Genomic DNA, 15,000 nt, shown 5'->3' with positions numbered 1-15,000 from the left:
CTGAAACAAATGTATACTTGTGTGTCTACACACATGTGGGAAATGATTTATCATTGGTCCATTTCATATAATTCAAATTTCCGTACCAGTGCGTGTGGCAAGAACATTTGAACTCTAGCCATAGTGCTTTGTTCACTCTGGGGAAAATTAAGTCTACAGAGCAGCAGTCCTCGACATTTGTCAGGGCGGTTAGTGTTTAGCTCCTACACTTGCTGGAGAGTGGCGAGGAAGGCGTGTCAGTAGGTCTAGCTTAGTCTCTTCCCGCCACTTGCACTCACCCGGAAACAAACTGAAGATTTTTTTTTTTTTATTTTTATTCTTATTCTTTTGAAGTGGGAGCGTAGCTGAGTTGCGTCACGCAGGCTGGCTGACCACTCCCCACCGAACCTTCACTTTTGTTTACTCTTGGGTGTGTGGCTGACGTGTTTATTGTCTCATTCTTTTTTTTTCTTCTTGTTTAGTGTTACGTATTATATATATATATATATATATATATATATATATATATATATATATATATATATATATATATACCACTGAGGACTGAATGCGTTGGATTAGTATGACTGCTCTGTAACTGGGCTATTTATAGATTATGCTAGATGATTATAATGAAGTGTAAGTCTTGAGCAACGGGAGACGATTTCTGGAGTAGCTGATAGGTTCATTGCAGTTGCGATTCGAAGGGAATGAGGGCGAACTGAAATTGCTAAGGTGCTTGACAACGGAGCGGAGCAAGTGAGACTTGGAGTTTGACATGAATACCCAGAGGAAATGATTACTTACCAATTTGATTATTTCCTGTCTAGTATAATGGAATTTTGAGTGCCAAAAACATTTTTTTTTTTTTTTTGTCTTGCCAGCGGGAATAGATTGGCATGAGTGGATGGTGATGGGCGGTGCCGGGATGCGATGGCCACGTCTTTGACAAGTGGGTAACGAAGCCTGGCCCCACGCACGAAGTAGCAAGTGGCTCACGGTGGCGACCTCCGCCGCTCCACCTGTTACCTGTGGCGGTGGGGGATGTTGAACGTGTGTGGGAGTAGGTAGAAGGGGTGTGGTAGTGGATGGGCTGGGGGAGTGGGAACCCTAAGTGTGGTAATTGGGGGAGGCCCTGGGTGTGATAGTGCGGGGGAGGGGGTGGGGGGATACAACTGACGTAGAAGTAAACTTCCACATCAGTTTGAAAGTGAACATAGAAAGAGCGAGCTGGGTGTCATTTCTGTCACCCGTTAAACTGCATATCAAGATTGTCACGCTTTGGTATTGTTTATTTTTTATTTTTATGAGCCAACTTTGATGTAAGGAAAAATTTATTTTCTTTTTTCACACTGGAATAGGGTCTTTTTTTTTAGTACTAGAGTTTTATTTGATTTCGGTGTCCCAATGGTCAGGATGGATTGGGTACTGCATTCTCAACTAGGATGTTGTCATATTCGTTCTTAAAAGGGAAATGAAAATTTATGATTGTGTAAATAGTTTTTAAAAGTTTTTAAGATATCTTTTTTCACGCATAAAAGCGCTGAGTAACAGTTGGGTTCTAGCGCTTTAACAAATTCCACAGAATCAATCAGTCACTCACTAACCTTGGCGTGAATTCGCCTTTCCTCTGGCTCTTTCTCTGTCTTTTAAGGAATAAGGGTGTCTTTAAAGCTCCCAGATTCGCTGAGAGTAGTTTATCGATCCTTAATATTAACGTATATTCTCGTGTACGAAGTATCACCTGTGTAGAACCGGGTCTCAAGCTGTTTCGTAGGCATCATACAATTTGTTGAGTTTGTGTTAACCTGTGACAGAGTTGCGTCATTGTTTCCCATGGTTAGCTCTTGACTGTTGACACACACACACAAAGGGGACGACCTTGCATCCTTGTTGCCAGACTTGGAGGGTCATCGTTTGTATAACCATAATAATTAGGAGTCCTTCTGAGTTACCGTATGAAGGAGTTTCCTTTTTTTTTCTTTTTTAGCCACGAATGAGGTGACCTTTCCTCCTTCCGTTGATACGCCGAGGGGGATCCCTTTACCTTCCCTGTTACCACACGAGGAGTTTTCCTTGCCGCTTTTGTTACCACCCTAAGGGGTATCCTTGCCTTTGCTACCCTTTTGGTGTTCTGTTAAGGGGGGCATTCTTGCCCTCGTTGCCACTATGGGGGTATAAAGTGAGTGGTTCGGAAAGATGTCCCCGGCCTTCTTGAGGGAGTATTAACATGGAATCATGAAACTAAAAGTAGAACCTAGCATTACGATGACGTGATGGCTTTGCTTCTATCATGGTTTTTAATTGTACCTTGGTGTCTTCAGTTTTGAATGATGCCTTTGGCATGTCCTTCTCAGTTCTAATACTTAGACGTCGTCCACGCTCTTAAATTCGTCGGATTGTAAGTCCTGGTAGCGGATCTTTCTGAAGAAAAAACTCATTAGATTTTTTTTTTTTTGTATAGAAGTTATTGGAAATATGAAGATTTCTGATAATAAAGCTACTCTAGTTTCTTCGAGTTTAACACTCGTCTGAAGATATTGATTAAAGAAAAGATGAAAGAGGTAAATGTTGGGTTTCATTTTTAGTTCCGTATTTTCTAAATCGGTAATATCCCAGAAGACTGGGAACATCTTTTGATATGAATTTTACACATGTTGTAACCAAACTGAAGTGGTAATAATTAGCGTTACTGCAGAGTTCCAGAAACTTGAGTGTGAGTTTTTATTCTTTTAGTTCTACCTAAAGTGAACAATCAGTATTACCATAGTGAGGGATCTTCAAGAAATGCTTATATTTATGCATTACCATTTTTCGTGGTCTTTGATTTTGCATGCATTATTGTGACAAACGCTGCCAAGAAGTGACAAGTGTTTTTTGAATTTACATTTAGCTTACTTTTTTTTGTGTCATCCTTGGAAGCAAATATATTTATCTGTGAACCGCGACGAACACTTGAAACGGGGGGTGACCGGGTCAGCAGATATAATGTAAACATAAGTAGCGTCATACTGCCTTGGGTCGTCAGAGGTGTGGCCTCGTTGGTGTGTTTGAGTGTTGACCAGGCGTCATAGAACTATTGTTGTAAACCAAGTGCCGAATGACTTTCCAGGTTTACATGGCGAGATGAAGGTAAATTAAGGATCATTTTATAAGCCATTGTTGTCTGTGAGAACGCCCGCCCCATGTTATCTTATGATTACCTCGTTTGTCTTGGGTTCTAGGGTGAATACACTTGATCGTGAGTGAGTCAGGGTTCGGCCCTGGGCGGGCAGGCACTCAGAGAGTAGAGCGCTGTAAGCGCCATCCACCCAGTGAAAGTGGTACGCTGTGCCGCCCTTCGCAAGCAGTGTTTAGCCTATGTGGCAACCGCTAAAGTCCTCAGGGTATGGACGCTGATGCCGTACTCGCCGCAGACACACACACTCTCACACTACGCCACGTCACCCTCCCCTGCCACCGACGGACCGCCCGCCTTGCCGCCTTCGTACTCCTACAGACTCATGAATATAGAGATTACAGCGTTGCACCGTATCTTTTACTATGATTATCTTTCCAAGGTTAATTTAACCTCTGGCGGCCATCTTATTGCCCCATAACTTATCCAAGCAAAGTTTACCGGCCCTTAGTAAACACGAGAATGATAATTAGCTTCCTCCTTTTGTATACCACACACCTTGATTCTAGTACTGAAGGACATTCAGAAAGGATTTATCATCATCATGCTATTGTTGTGTTATAATACTTGGAAATACGTTGTCATAAGGCAGTTCCTCAAAATGGATTTTTAAGGCAGATTATTTAGGTTTACTCGGAAGTCTCTAAATGAAATTTGAAGGTGAAGGTTGGTAGTAAGTATTTTAAGGGAATTTTCGCAGGGCAACACACATCATTGATATATTCTGTTCCGTAGAGCAGAATAAATCTGTTCCGTAGAACAAAAGAAATTCAATGAAGCTTAATATGCTTGGTCGTGAGATTTTGGCACAATGTTGTTTGTTCGGTTTTATGGCCAGCGACCTATGAGGAAGGTCATTAGGCCTACAACCCTATTTGATATGTGATGGAATTCATCCCTAAATTGGCACAATTTCGTAAAGAATTGTAGCAGCCTAACCTTCTCACTGCTGATGCAGAAAATGACATCCGATACTGACTATAGATAGATCATGTTTGAGGTATATTGTTCCCCTACCGAGGCGGTGGACTTTATTATTATTGTGTGGACGGCATTGCGTCAGTTTCTTTCATCATTGGGAGAGAAAACGTGTGTGTGTGTGTAGTCCGTGCGTGACGCAGGTGTGTTGCATCACGAGGTGACAACGTGAAGACCGGCCACCGTCACCAGCTACTACCGAGCGCCTGGCTCACATTTGTGGCCACTACGTTTCTTGGTAGATTTTTGCCGTCTGTCTCGTGTTGTTCCCATTTCCATATTCTCTTGCCTTGCTTACTCTCAAAAAAAGCTTTTTCTTGGTCTTGATTCTTTCTTTTAATGTTTTGTTTTTTTCCAAGTATATCTGATGTGTACCTTCACTGCGATTTGCCACTTGGATTTCACTGCACGTTGCGTAACTATTGCTGAGATTTTTATATATTTCCAAAGGTTTCAGTGTAATATTCTGTATTTATTGATTTTGGTAAACTTTTCCACCGATGCAATACATATTATGTGCATAGTACTGGGATTTTTCTTTTCACCAAGGGTTACATTGCATTATATTATACTACATATTTTCGGTCGATGTTTAATTGCAACGGTTTCATTCCATTTTACTCTAGTTGTGATGCTGTATTTTGTTCATTATTTTTTCTGCACTTTGCATCGCATAATTTTCTCCCCATGGTCATCCTGCATCATCCTTAGCGTTGCCACATACATATGTAAATTTCACCTGTTTTCCCTAGATTTTACATGCATAACATTATGTAAATTTCACATATTTCCTTTAAATTTTACATGCAAGACATTTTCAGTTGTATGAATACCAGGATATTTGCAGTAGAACATCCTCGATGTTCCTTAAAATTCTTTAAAGCAAAGGTTTGGGAGAGTTGCCTTTCTAAGATGTTTTCCTCAACCTGCACAACGACGCTACGAGCTCCTGCAGACTATTGCTCTTCACGGGGGAAAAAAAAGATAAAAGTTCAATCTCTCCCAGATCTAATCCAATGCGACCTACCCTAACCCAGGTTGGGTTGCAAGTAAGGTATGATATGGAGTTATTTGTACGAAATGAATTATATTTAATCTTTTGTACGAAATGAATTATATTTAATTCTCCGAATTCATGGAGGGTTAGTGCACTTAATGAATGTGGAGCCATTCAGTCTTTAAATTTTTCATTTTTAGCATTAAAAAGAATTGTCAAGTTATTAAAAGATTATATATATATATATATATATATATATATATATATATATATATATATATATATATATATAATGGTCAATAATATGTCAAACAGGTGATTGTTTCTTTGCGTCATTTACTGCGTTACTTCCTAAAATTTGCATTGCATTTTGTACTTCATGCCGTAATTTAAAGTTAACATTATTGGTACGTTCTGTATAGTTCTTGCATTTAGAATATATCGTATTTTAACGTGAACTACAATTTCCCTTTCGTGATTTATATACTTCTACGGCAATATCTCGTACGAGATTATGATATTCTTGCACCATCATGGTGGTACCGTAATTTCAGCACTGACGTCATGCACGTTTCCACAATTACTTTTTCAATATAACGCATTTGATAGATTTTAGCGAAAGTTTCGTGATATTAGTATGGCTGATTTGAAGTTCAATGTTCCGTCACACTGGCGAGAACAATAGGCTGACGAGTTGTTTTCTTTCGGTTATGTTTCTGTTTATCTTTGTGAGAGTTGGAACTTTAGCTAATAAGGTGATTTCAGAAAGAATATTTTAAATAATGTAAGTTGAGGTTTGATGGAGTTATACTTGAAATATCTAGTTGAAAAGGTAATTTCAGAAAATATCTTCCCTGTAAGTAGAGGTTTGATAATTAAAACATGCAAAGTTGACACGATTATCATTAATGTACTCAGTTTTACATGTAAATGCCAGTTAGTTGGTACATTTTAAATATGTGCAATATACTTTTCAACATTTGGCACAGTTTTGTAAGCATGTATCTCATCTGTAGTCAGCTGTTCTTTTCTTTTGCCAACTTATATACTTCTTACTTTTGTAGGTGCACTCAGCTGTAGTGAAATCTAGAAAGCATTATCTTTTTAAGTGCTGGCCAGCGTTAGAAAGGATGTCTCCTCAGAATGGGAAAAATATCAAGGTTTGAAATATCACACACATAGAAACAAAAATTGTACGAATCATTTAGGTCATAGCCATTTAAACCCATTTATATCGTGATGCATTGTTAAGGAAATAAATCTTGATACTGTGTTGCCATTTCATCCCAACATTTACTTGATCTCTGTCCACATACTTCTCAGTGCACCCAGGATCTGAATCCCCTCCCATACCCTGCAGGTTACTTCAGCTGCCATATCCACTCCCAGTTATCAAAAATACAGCACATTTTGTTCTATCCATTCAGGCTCATCTTCCTTAAAGAATCAGGCTGGGATGTCTGAGTGTAGGCTGGGATGTCTGAGTTTGTTTGGATGTAACCAAGACAAGAAGAGAGTTTTAGTATATTTTGAGTAAAAGGGGCAAGGTATGTAAGGGATGAAGTGAACTGGAGCTTATGTGGTTAATATGAGTCAGTGTGCTGTCAGTAGGTTGAACCAAGGCATATGATACAGTTGGGGAAATCTTAGAGATGGCTGTGGGACCTGGTTGTGGATAAGAGACTCTGATGTCAGAGCATTATACATGACAGCTAGATGCCATGTCTTCATCATTTCCTGGCATTATCCCAGTAACATGAGAAATGACGAACACATGCAAAGGAATATAAAAATTATGATAATGATACACTCATGCATATATATGTTCTATCTCTGTGAAATGGATATATGAGCCTACAGCTTTTAAGGGGCTAATATTTCTGAGTGTATTTTCCAGATTACCTGACTTTAGTGAGGACTTGAAAGCATTTATTTTCTGTTGCATTTTAGTATGGTATTTGATATATGTCGCACTGTTATTTGTATGGAAACTAATTCTTATCTCTGATATTTCATTTCTATTGTACTCTTCTCATTTTGTCACTCTTAGTGCCTGCACTAGTGGATCAGCATGGGTGATGGTTTTCTCTTTTCTCTTGCAGAGTCAATTTCGGTTCGACAATGAAAGTTATCTACAACTACCAGAGAACCACAAAAGGGTAAGTCACATTAGCCAACTCTTTGATTTGAAGAAGGGAGGTATGTATTTTTTCAGTGATTCACAACATTTTCTGTTAGTGTAAAACTTCCTCTCCGTATAATGCAAGTAAGGAATGTACAAGGGAGGGGGCCCTTTGAGTGTGACTCCCATCTCATACATCTACAATTAGGTAATACACACACACACAGGCCTACTTAGGGTTAGGCCCACATGGGTTCAGATCATTTACAGTAGTTTTCCCACCACCTGTACCAACTATTCACGATTCTATGTGTGAGAACTTGGGAGTTGACATCACCCCTAACCCGTCACCAGAGTTTCATATTAGGAGAGCAGTTAAGAGACCAACAGCTGTCAAGTATATGTATACAAAAATATTTAGCAAGTTGTTCATATCCTACATTGGGCCAAAACTAGAGCATGCTTCTCAGGTTTGGTCACCACACCTAAAGAACCACAGAGCCAATAGAGAAGGTCAAGAGAAGGGCAACGATGTTGGTACCAGAATTAAAAGAGCCAAGTCTCAGGAAATGGCTGGAGATTAATGAAGGAGACAAACTTCAGAAGCATTTCAAAACCCAGTACTCACAGATCCCCTCTACCTCAACAGATGCAAAAATGACAAAACATATACATATACATAAATTCTTCTAATCCAATCTTAAACCTCTCCCCGCCAGACATAAATCTGTTAGAAACTGCACTACCCACATATTTGAGTTACTTTTACCTTTTTGTGCCCTTGACTGTATTTTAACATATCAGAAGACCTGGCATACCTGTGATACAGCTACCACAATGAAGGCATTGAACTTTTACTGCTCAGTTGTCCTACACTTTTTTCTCTTAAACACATATGCAAAACATCACTACATAGTCTGTGGTCCACCTGGTGGATGTGGGTGGTATCCTGAATGCTGTGGGAGCCCCGTAGAAGATAAAGGAACTCTTAGGACAGGGAAGTAACGTAAATATTTTGGAGGGGCTCATGTAATTTTTAGGCTGTATTCCATGTAGGAACAGGAAAATGAAGAATTTTGGAGCAAGATGATTTATACTTTTTTCTAGCATCTAAAGAAATGTATCACCTATAACTCCTATTTGGATTGTGCTCAAGTTATATTCCTCGTGAAATGGTTTAACCTGGAACCTTACTTGATTCATACCTTTAGGAAAATTCCTCCAATCAAGACAAATGTTTTTGAATTGCTAGTATAGCATGTCACACACTTAGGTATTGCTTTGTTCAGTGTTGTCATTGTGCATGGTCATTTATCACTCTGTAATCTGCAACTTGTCATGCTTCCTTGCATCTTGAGAACTGAAAAGCTTATTACCCATAACTCTAGTTTTGATATAAATGATTCAACCCTATAGGAAAAGGTTTACCTTAGCTGGTTCATAACTTGAAGAAGTACAATACACCTTTGGCTATGGAACATAATACAGTTGTTTGTGATATTTCTTATGTTTTCATCCACTTCCATTTTGATTCCACTAACTGTGTTCCACTGTAGGGGACAAGTGTTGCATCCAGCACCTTTCTAGTTTGATACCCACAGTAGCTTTATTACTGGCTCAGATTCAGAATCTTTTTCTGGATAGCTCTATCGTATTTCTAGTCTTAAACTTCATATTATTTTTCATTAACTTGTCTGAGTTTTATTATTTTGAAGACCATGTTATTTTGCTGAGTAATTATTTTCCTGTACTTTTACATTTAAATCAGCATTTTGATATGTTGGAATTGTCTCTCAAGCCATGTTTTATCTCAGATTATATGTTCAATCCTTAAGGTAAGTCATATCTGTATTATGCACATAACTTGATCCATATATTACTCATTAAGCAAATAATGAATCTCCTTTTTTCAGGTACTGTATGATGGTAAACTAGCAGCAGCTATTGTATTTATGTATAATCCTGTTGCTACAGACTCTCAGCTCTGTCTCCAGTCTGCCCCAAAGGGTAACCCGTCCTACTTTGTGCACAACCCGCATGCTCTCATGTTGCAGGTAGGTAGTCATTATCCAATTTTTTTATTTTCCTCTCAGCCTTTTCAGTTACCTTTTGATGTAGTATAATCATTGTTCAAGAAATACATGGAGTTAATTGCTAGGCAGAGTAATCTTTAAGGTGATGAAATAGAAATGTATATCTGTGAAATTAAAACATATATTTGATTCAAATAAATCCTTGATTGAAAATTGAGTGATTGTTGACTGACAGTGAAAAGTTATGTACTTTCACCAGTTTTTTAAATCTAATTGTGCAAGGTTAAATGTATTCATAATGCTTTGCATAATTTTTCTGCAGTTATTTACTTTTACCAATTTTTTACAATTAATTGTGCAGTTTGAAATATATTCATAATGACTTGCATGATTTTTCTTGATCTTTTCACAGTAAAACTTAACTTATGGTTTGTATTTTAGGATGTGAAAGCAGTCGTGACACACAGCATCCATAGTACCCTGAACAGCATGGGTGGTATCCAGGTGCTCTTCCCTTTGTTTCAGCAGCTTGACCTACCTCATGACACACCCCCATCCATCAATGACTATTACAACACTAATAAAGATCCCTCCTTAGGGTAAGCCAAGCTAGTTTTTGTGTGTGTGTGTGTGTGTGTGTTTGTGCTTTAAAGAGCTGTATTTTTTGGTAGATATTTTCTTGATATATCATCACCAATATAATTTCCTTATCTGCACATTGGTGAGTTGAGTTGTACTTTAAAGAGTCACTTTTTTATAGCCTTCTGATTGACATAAATTTTGTAATGTAAGTGTAAATTGTCAGGGTTGAATGCTAGTATGGTTATTTCAAAAGTGTATAAGCAAGACAACAGGAATTAATAGAACAACAGAGAAATGTAGAATCCTTTTTTCATAATCATTGGAACCCAGTCCAACATATAATCTTTTAAATTGATTTTTTACCTGACACAAAAACTGAAAAGATCAAGAATTACTTTATGGCTGTTAATTTCAATAACAGCTATACAAAGCATGTATGCTAGACAGTTTCTGTCTTTTTAAGCCAATAACAAAATCAGTTGTGATAAAACAATATGTGACTACTTTTTAATGTTGTCTTTCCCACAGTAAAGTTGGATTTATTATATATACATCATCAGAATAGTAGGTGTATATCATACTTCAAAATAAACCTTAAGACTTTTGAAAATATTTATAGGAAGTAGCACTGTGTAAATATCCATGAAATTATGCCTTGAATATGCAAAGCTTATGCACCTAGTTAGACTTGAGGAAGCACTGCTTATATTCCCAGAATAATTTTTTTTATATTTTGGTGTTATCTTTAAGAACTGGTCACTAATATGCCTTAGATATTACATAAAAATGACAAAATACTCTCTCTAGGATATTGCTTCATGCACTTATGAGTGATTTCTGTAAATATTGCTAAACCTATGTACACTAGTCATAGGTAAATAAAATAAGAACTACTCTTGGGTTCTTGATACAAAAAGTTTTATGTATGGTTTGCACCTGCAATTCCTATGAAAGAGTATGCTAGTAGGAAAGTATGTTAATAGTATTGAAAGAAAAGTTTTCTTTTCAGTTCCACATTGGTAGGATTCATATGTGAGATGGTTGAAAGCTGCAACACAGTTCAACAACATATGGTTCAGAATCGGGGGTTTCTTGTGATCTCACATTTGTTGCACCGCGCCTCCAGACATCATGTTACAATGGATGTTCTTACTGCCTTTCTCAAGTTAACAAAGTTCCTTGTCACGTGTCCAAATTCTAATTCAGATTTGCTCTTGAAACAGGTTTGTATTGTATAAACAAAAATGGCTCTATGTTTTTATAGTATTTTGTTGCAGCACTTCTACTTTTAACATTATAAGGATAGATTAATCAGGTTAATGTAGCCATTTGGTTCTGGCACTTGGAAGTGACTTGATGATGAGAAAAGTTCTCACAATGATTTTCCTAACTCATCAGTTCCTCTTATAGTGAACATTGAACTGTGGAGACATATTAATGATTTTAGAATTTAAATTATAGTATGTATTTACAGTATTGCAATTAGATTTTAGGATTTTGAAATTGTAATTAATGACATTACTCTTAGTATTGTTTTTGTTGCATAGAAGATAGATACCAATTTTTCAGATTTAGTTTGTGATGCTTAATACGCTCATAAATGCCACATCAGTACTTATGAAACATCATGTATCTTTTAGTTAGATGTATATCTTTCTCTCTTTAGCTGCTGGACCACATTCTGTTTAATCCATCACTGTGGATCTACTCTCCGGTGGCAGTTCAGATGCGACTGTACACATACCTGGCCACAGAGTTCCTGTCTGATGCACAGATTTATGGTTCAGTCCGTAGGGTCTCCACAGTCTTGCAGACGATGCACACACTCAAATATTACTATTGGGTGGTTAATCCCAGGGATAAAAGTGGAATAAATCCTAAGGGTCTTGGTAAGTTTAAGGCTAATTTAAATGAATAAAGCTTTTTGTTACACTGTATGGTTGGTTACAATTGTTAGTCATGATAGAATTTGGTGTATTGATGAGTGCACTTTAGTTAGTAGATACTGGTTATTATTGGTATTAGGTCATGAGTTTGTTTTTCATAGGCTAAGATGTGGAGACAATCGAATGGTACATTTATCTTCTTTAAGAATCCAGTCACAAACAAAATGTACATCAAAACCAGGCCTTAACTTAAAGATAGAGGGGGATTGTAAAAGGGAAAAAGGAGACAAGGGAAAGTATTTACAAATTTTGGGGGAAGTGAAAAACCTGTCTTTTAAAATGTGCCAGCTGTCTATGGTGATAATCATATAGGAACAGCCTTATATTGCTACCATAATTAAAGTCTGCCATGCTTGTTTATACATAATGAAATCCTCCCAAAAATACTATTTTCTAATTTGGGCTTTTCATATGTCACTCTTTATTGTGCAGTATTCAGCTATAGCATTTTCTACATGAATTAGCTCTGTTGTTTCAGTGACTAGCTCTGAATGTATTATTTCACCTTTTTTTTTCTCCATGGTGAAAATTCTTATGTGGAGTATGTAAGAAGTTGCTTATACACTTTTTTGGAAGAGCATAAATTTGTTTGATAATCTCACATCCACAGTTTTGTCTTTAAACATTCAGGGATTTTGCACCCCTACAAACATTTTATCATTATAGTATGAGACATAAACAGTTTAAAAGTAAACTTAGGTATGTAATTCCTGCAGAGAGGCTACTGCTTCCCTGTTATCATAGTTAAGAATGGACAGTGTTGTTTCATGTATAGGAAATCCTCGATTTAATGGACTAATCTGGGTGAGGGGGTTATCCATTAATGCCGAAAGTCTATTAAATCGAGAATGTAACCCATGGGCCATTTTTTAATGCAATATACAGTAATACATTATTCAGTTCACATGCTTTCTTTTTAGTCCTCTATCACTTGCTACCATTTTTAATTGTATGGATTGCGCAGTTATTTAATAAAGTTGCAATGCTCTGTATACAACCTGCTTGAGGCAAACTGAGATGGAAACAGAGTGTAACCCACACTTCCAAAAACAAGTGCGATATGAATCACGCATGGTGCGATGTTTGAGATTTTTTACTCATTTTTGATTTTTATTTAATTTCTATTGATTAATGTATTATTATTTTCAGGTCCATTAATTCCGAAATCTGTTAAATCGGGGTCTGTAAAATCGAGGGTTTACAGTATATCTTTCATTCATTATTTTGGTACCCTACATATTGATGGAATGATAGTCAATTTGTTTTTATTCTTGGCTGGCCTACCAGCCAGCCAGGCAAGCAATTCCTTATCAGCCTTCTTTGTCTAGCCTAATTTATTATGTTTCCCAGTTGTATCCACACATTTCATTTTGAGAGAAGATAAACGGAAAGTATCATAATTGAATGTTATTTATTACTACAGCAATTCGGCATGATGAATAATGAATAAAGCCTTATACAGTTATTATGAAATGAAAAAAACAGTATTTTTTATATTGCAATCGATGCTCATCTTCCTTATTATATCCTCCCTATCATGCAGTCTCTCCTAACCTTCAACAGAAATGGAAATAACTGAGCAATAGTGGATCTGTATCCTAATAATCACACATTTCAACTTTCCAACTTTCTTCCTTGTTGCTGGAGGATACTTAGGCCTAAAAAGACATATGTTCTTCTGTGAAATGTATCACTTTCTTAGTAAGGTGGGTTTGGTTCTTTCTTGATTTATGAGTGAATGTTTGCTCTTTCTTTGTTTTAATTTCAATAAGCTCTATTACTGTTTCCTTAAAAACAACATGAAATTGTTTAGTTTATCAAATTGAGCATTTATTCTTATATTATCGCAAATCCCAGTAATACTTTCCAACCCTGCACTCTCAGACGGTGTTGCCATAGGCAATGGGCTGTGACTTGGTCTCATTTGTATTGTGCAGTCCACTAGTAAAGGCGCCATGCATCATCATTTGTGTCGACATTTAGCGAGTCTGTATCATCAAAATCTAAATCAAAATAATCATTGTGCTTATCATCTGGGACATTGACAGGAGGAGTATCTCCACACCTCATCACCTCGTCGATCCCTTGCACCAGAGTGTAGAACACCTTCTTGCAATATTTCACACATTCTTCCAACTCCCTCATCGGAAAAGCGAACCCTTTCACAGTTCTGGCTCTCACACTAACCCCTGACTTTACCCTAAGACATTCCCAAATTATTCTTTCTCCTTGAGCTTAGTTTCACTCACAGCTAGAATATCAGGTTCCTCTCCTCAAACATGCTACTTGTCTCTCCCTTTTCATCTTGGTAACATCCACGCACATTCAGATGCTCCAGCCTTATCTTTCTAGGAGGATGAGCACTCCTTGCGTGGCCCCTTCTTCTGTTCTAACTTTTAAAAAGAAGGGAGGGTTTTTAGATGCAAGCTCTTGCTCCTTTTAGTTGCTGCTTATGACAAGTAGGAAATACATGGACATATTCATTCATTTATTCATTTACCTATATTTTTCAGCTTAGCTTATCTTCCACTTTTTTCTCCTGCAGGTATTTGTTAAAAGAAATTCTTAACCTTTGTATTTGATTCACAGATGGTCCTCGACCAAGTGACAAGGACATAGTCAGCCTGCGTGCATACATGTTGCTTTTCCTTAAGCAGCTAATCATGATTGGCAATGGCGTCAAAGAAGATGAGCTTCAGGCCATTCTAAACTACCTCTCCACCATGCATGAGGTTAGTGGTTGCATGTTTACGTACTATTAATGTAATGTTTTTCTTTTAGCAATAATGTCTTTATTCATATTAATGGCTGTGGTCGTGATAAGTTGTAATGTGTTCAATTTTCTCTGTCAGAAAAGAGCTCTTTTATTGTAGATACGCACTTGGAACTGAGTCACCATTAGATTTTAGAATTTTTTTCCTTCTTTTTTAAAAACACTCTTGTGCACTGCCTTACCAACATTGTCCCCTCCCATGCATAGGGCTAGTTATGACCTTCTGGAACAGAGCTGTGTTTTTTCTGTGGATAGATTTTTCAGCAATTTATTATTATTTTTTTCTGCATGAAACCAAATGCATTCTTTGCAATATTGGGTTTTATGTGGCCACCATCAGTGTGACAGGGGATCATAATGCTTGTTTAAAAAATCAGAGATAATAGATAAATCATTTCCTGATCAAGAAATT

At 37.2% G+C, this 15,000-nt stretch overlaps 1 protein-coding gene across 6 annotated transcripts in view; it reads left to right on the top strand.

The window, feature by feature from the left end:
• rg (A kinase anchor protein rugose) overlaps positions 1-15,000 on the top strand; it is a 662,216-nt gene that overhangs the window by 27,200 nt on the left and 620,016 nt on the right. For all 6 annotated transcript variants that reach the window (XM_071679213.1, XM_071679211.1, XM_071679212.1 and 3 more), the window contains exons 4-9: positions 7,235-7,291; positions 9,168-9,308; positions 9,729-9,886; positions 10,879-11,092; positions 11,536-11,758; positions 14,405-14,547. In XM_071679213.1, the coding sequence (XP_071535314.1) occupies positions 7,235-7,291; positions 9,168-9,308; positions 9,729-9,886; positions 10,879-11,092; positions 11,536-11,758; positions 14,405-14,547 (936 nt within the window). The remainder of the gene's footprint in view (positions 1-7,234; positions 7,292-9,167; positions 9,309-9,728; positions 9,887-10,878; positions 11,093-11,535; positions 11,759-14,404; positions 14,548-15,000) is intronic.

This window comes from Panulirus ornatus, chromosome 29 (assembly GCF_036320965.1).
Source record: "Panulirus ornatus isolate Po-2019 chromosome 29, ASM3632096v1, whole genome shotgun sequence".
NCBI lineage: Eukaryota > Metazoa > Arthropoda > Malacostraca > Decapoda > Palinuridae > Panulirus > Panulirus ornatus.
This window is presented reverse-complemented; position numbering and strand designations above follow the sequence as displayed.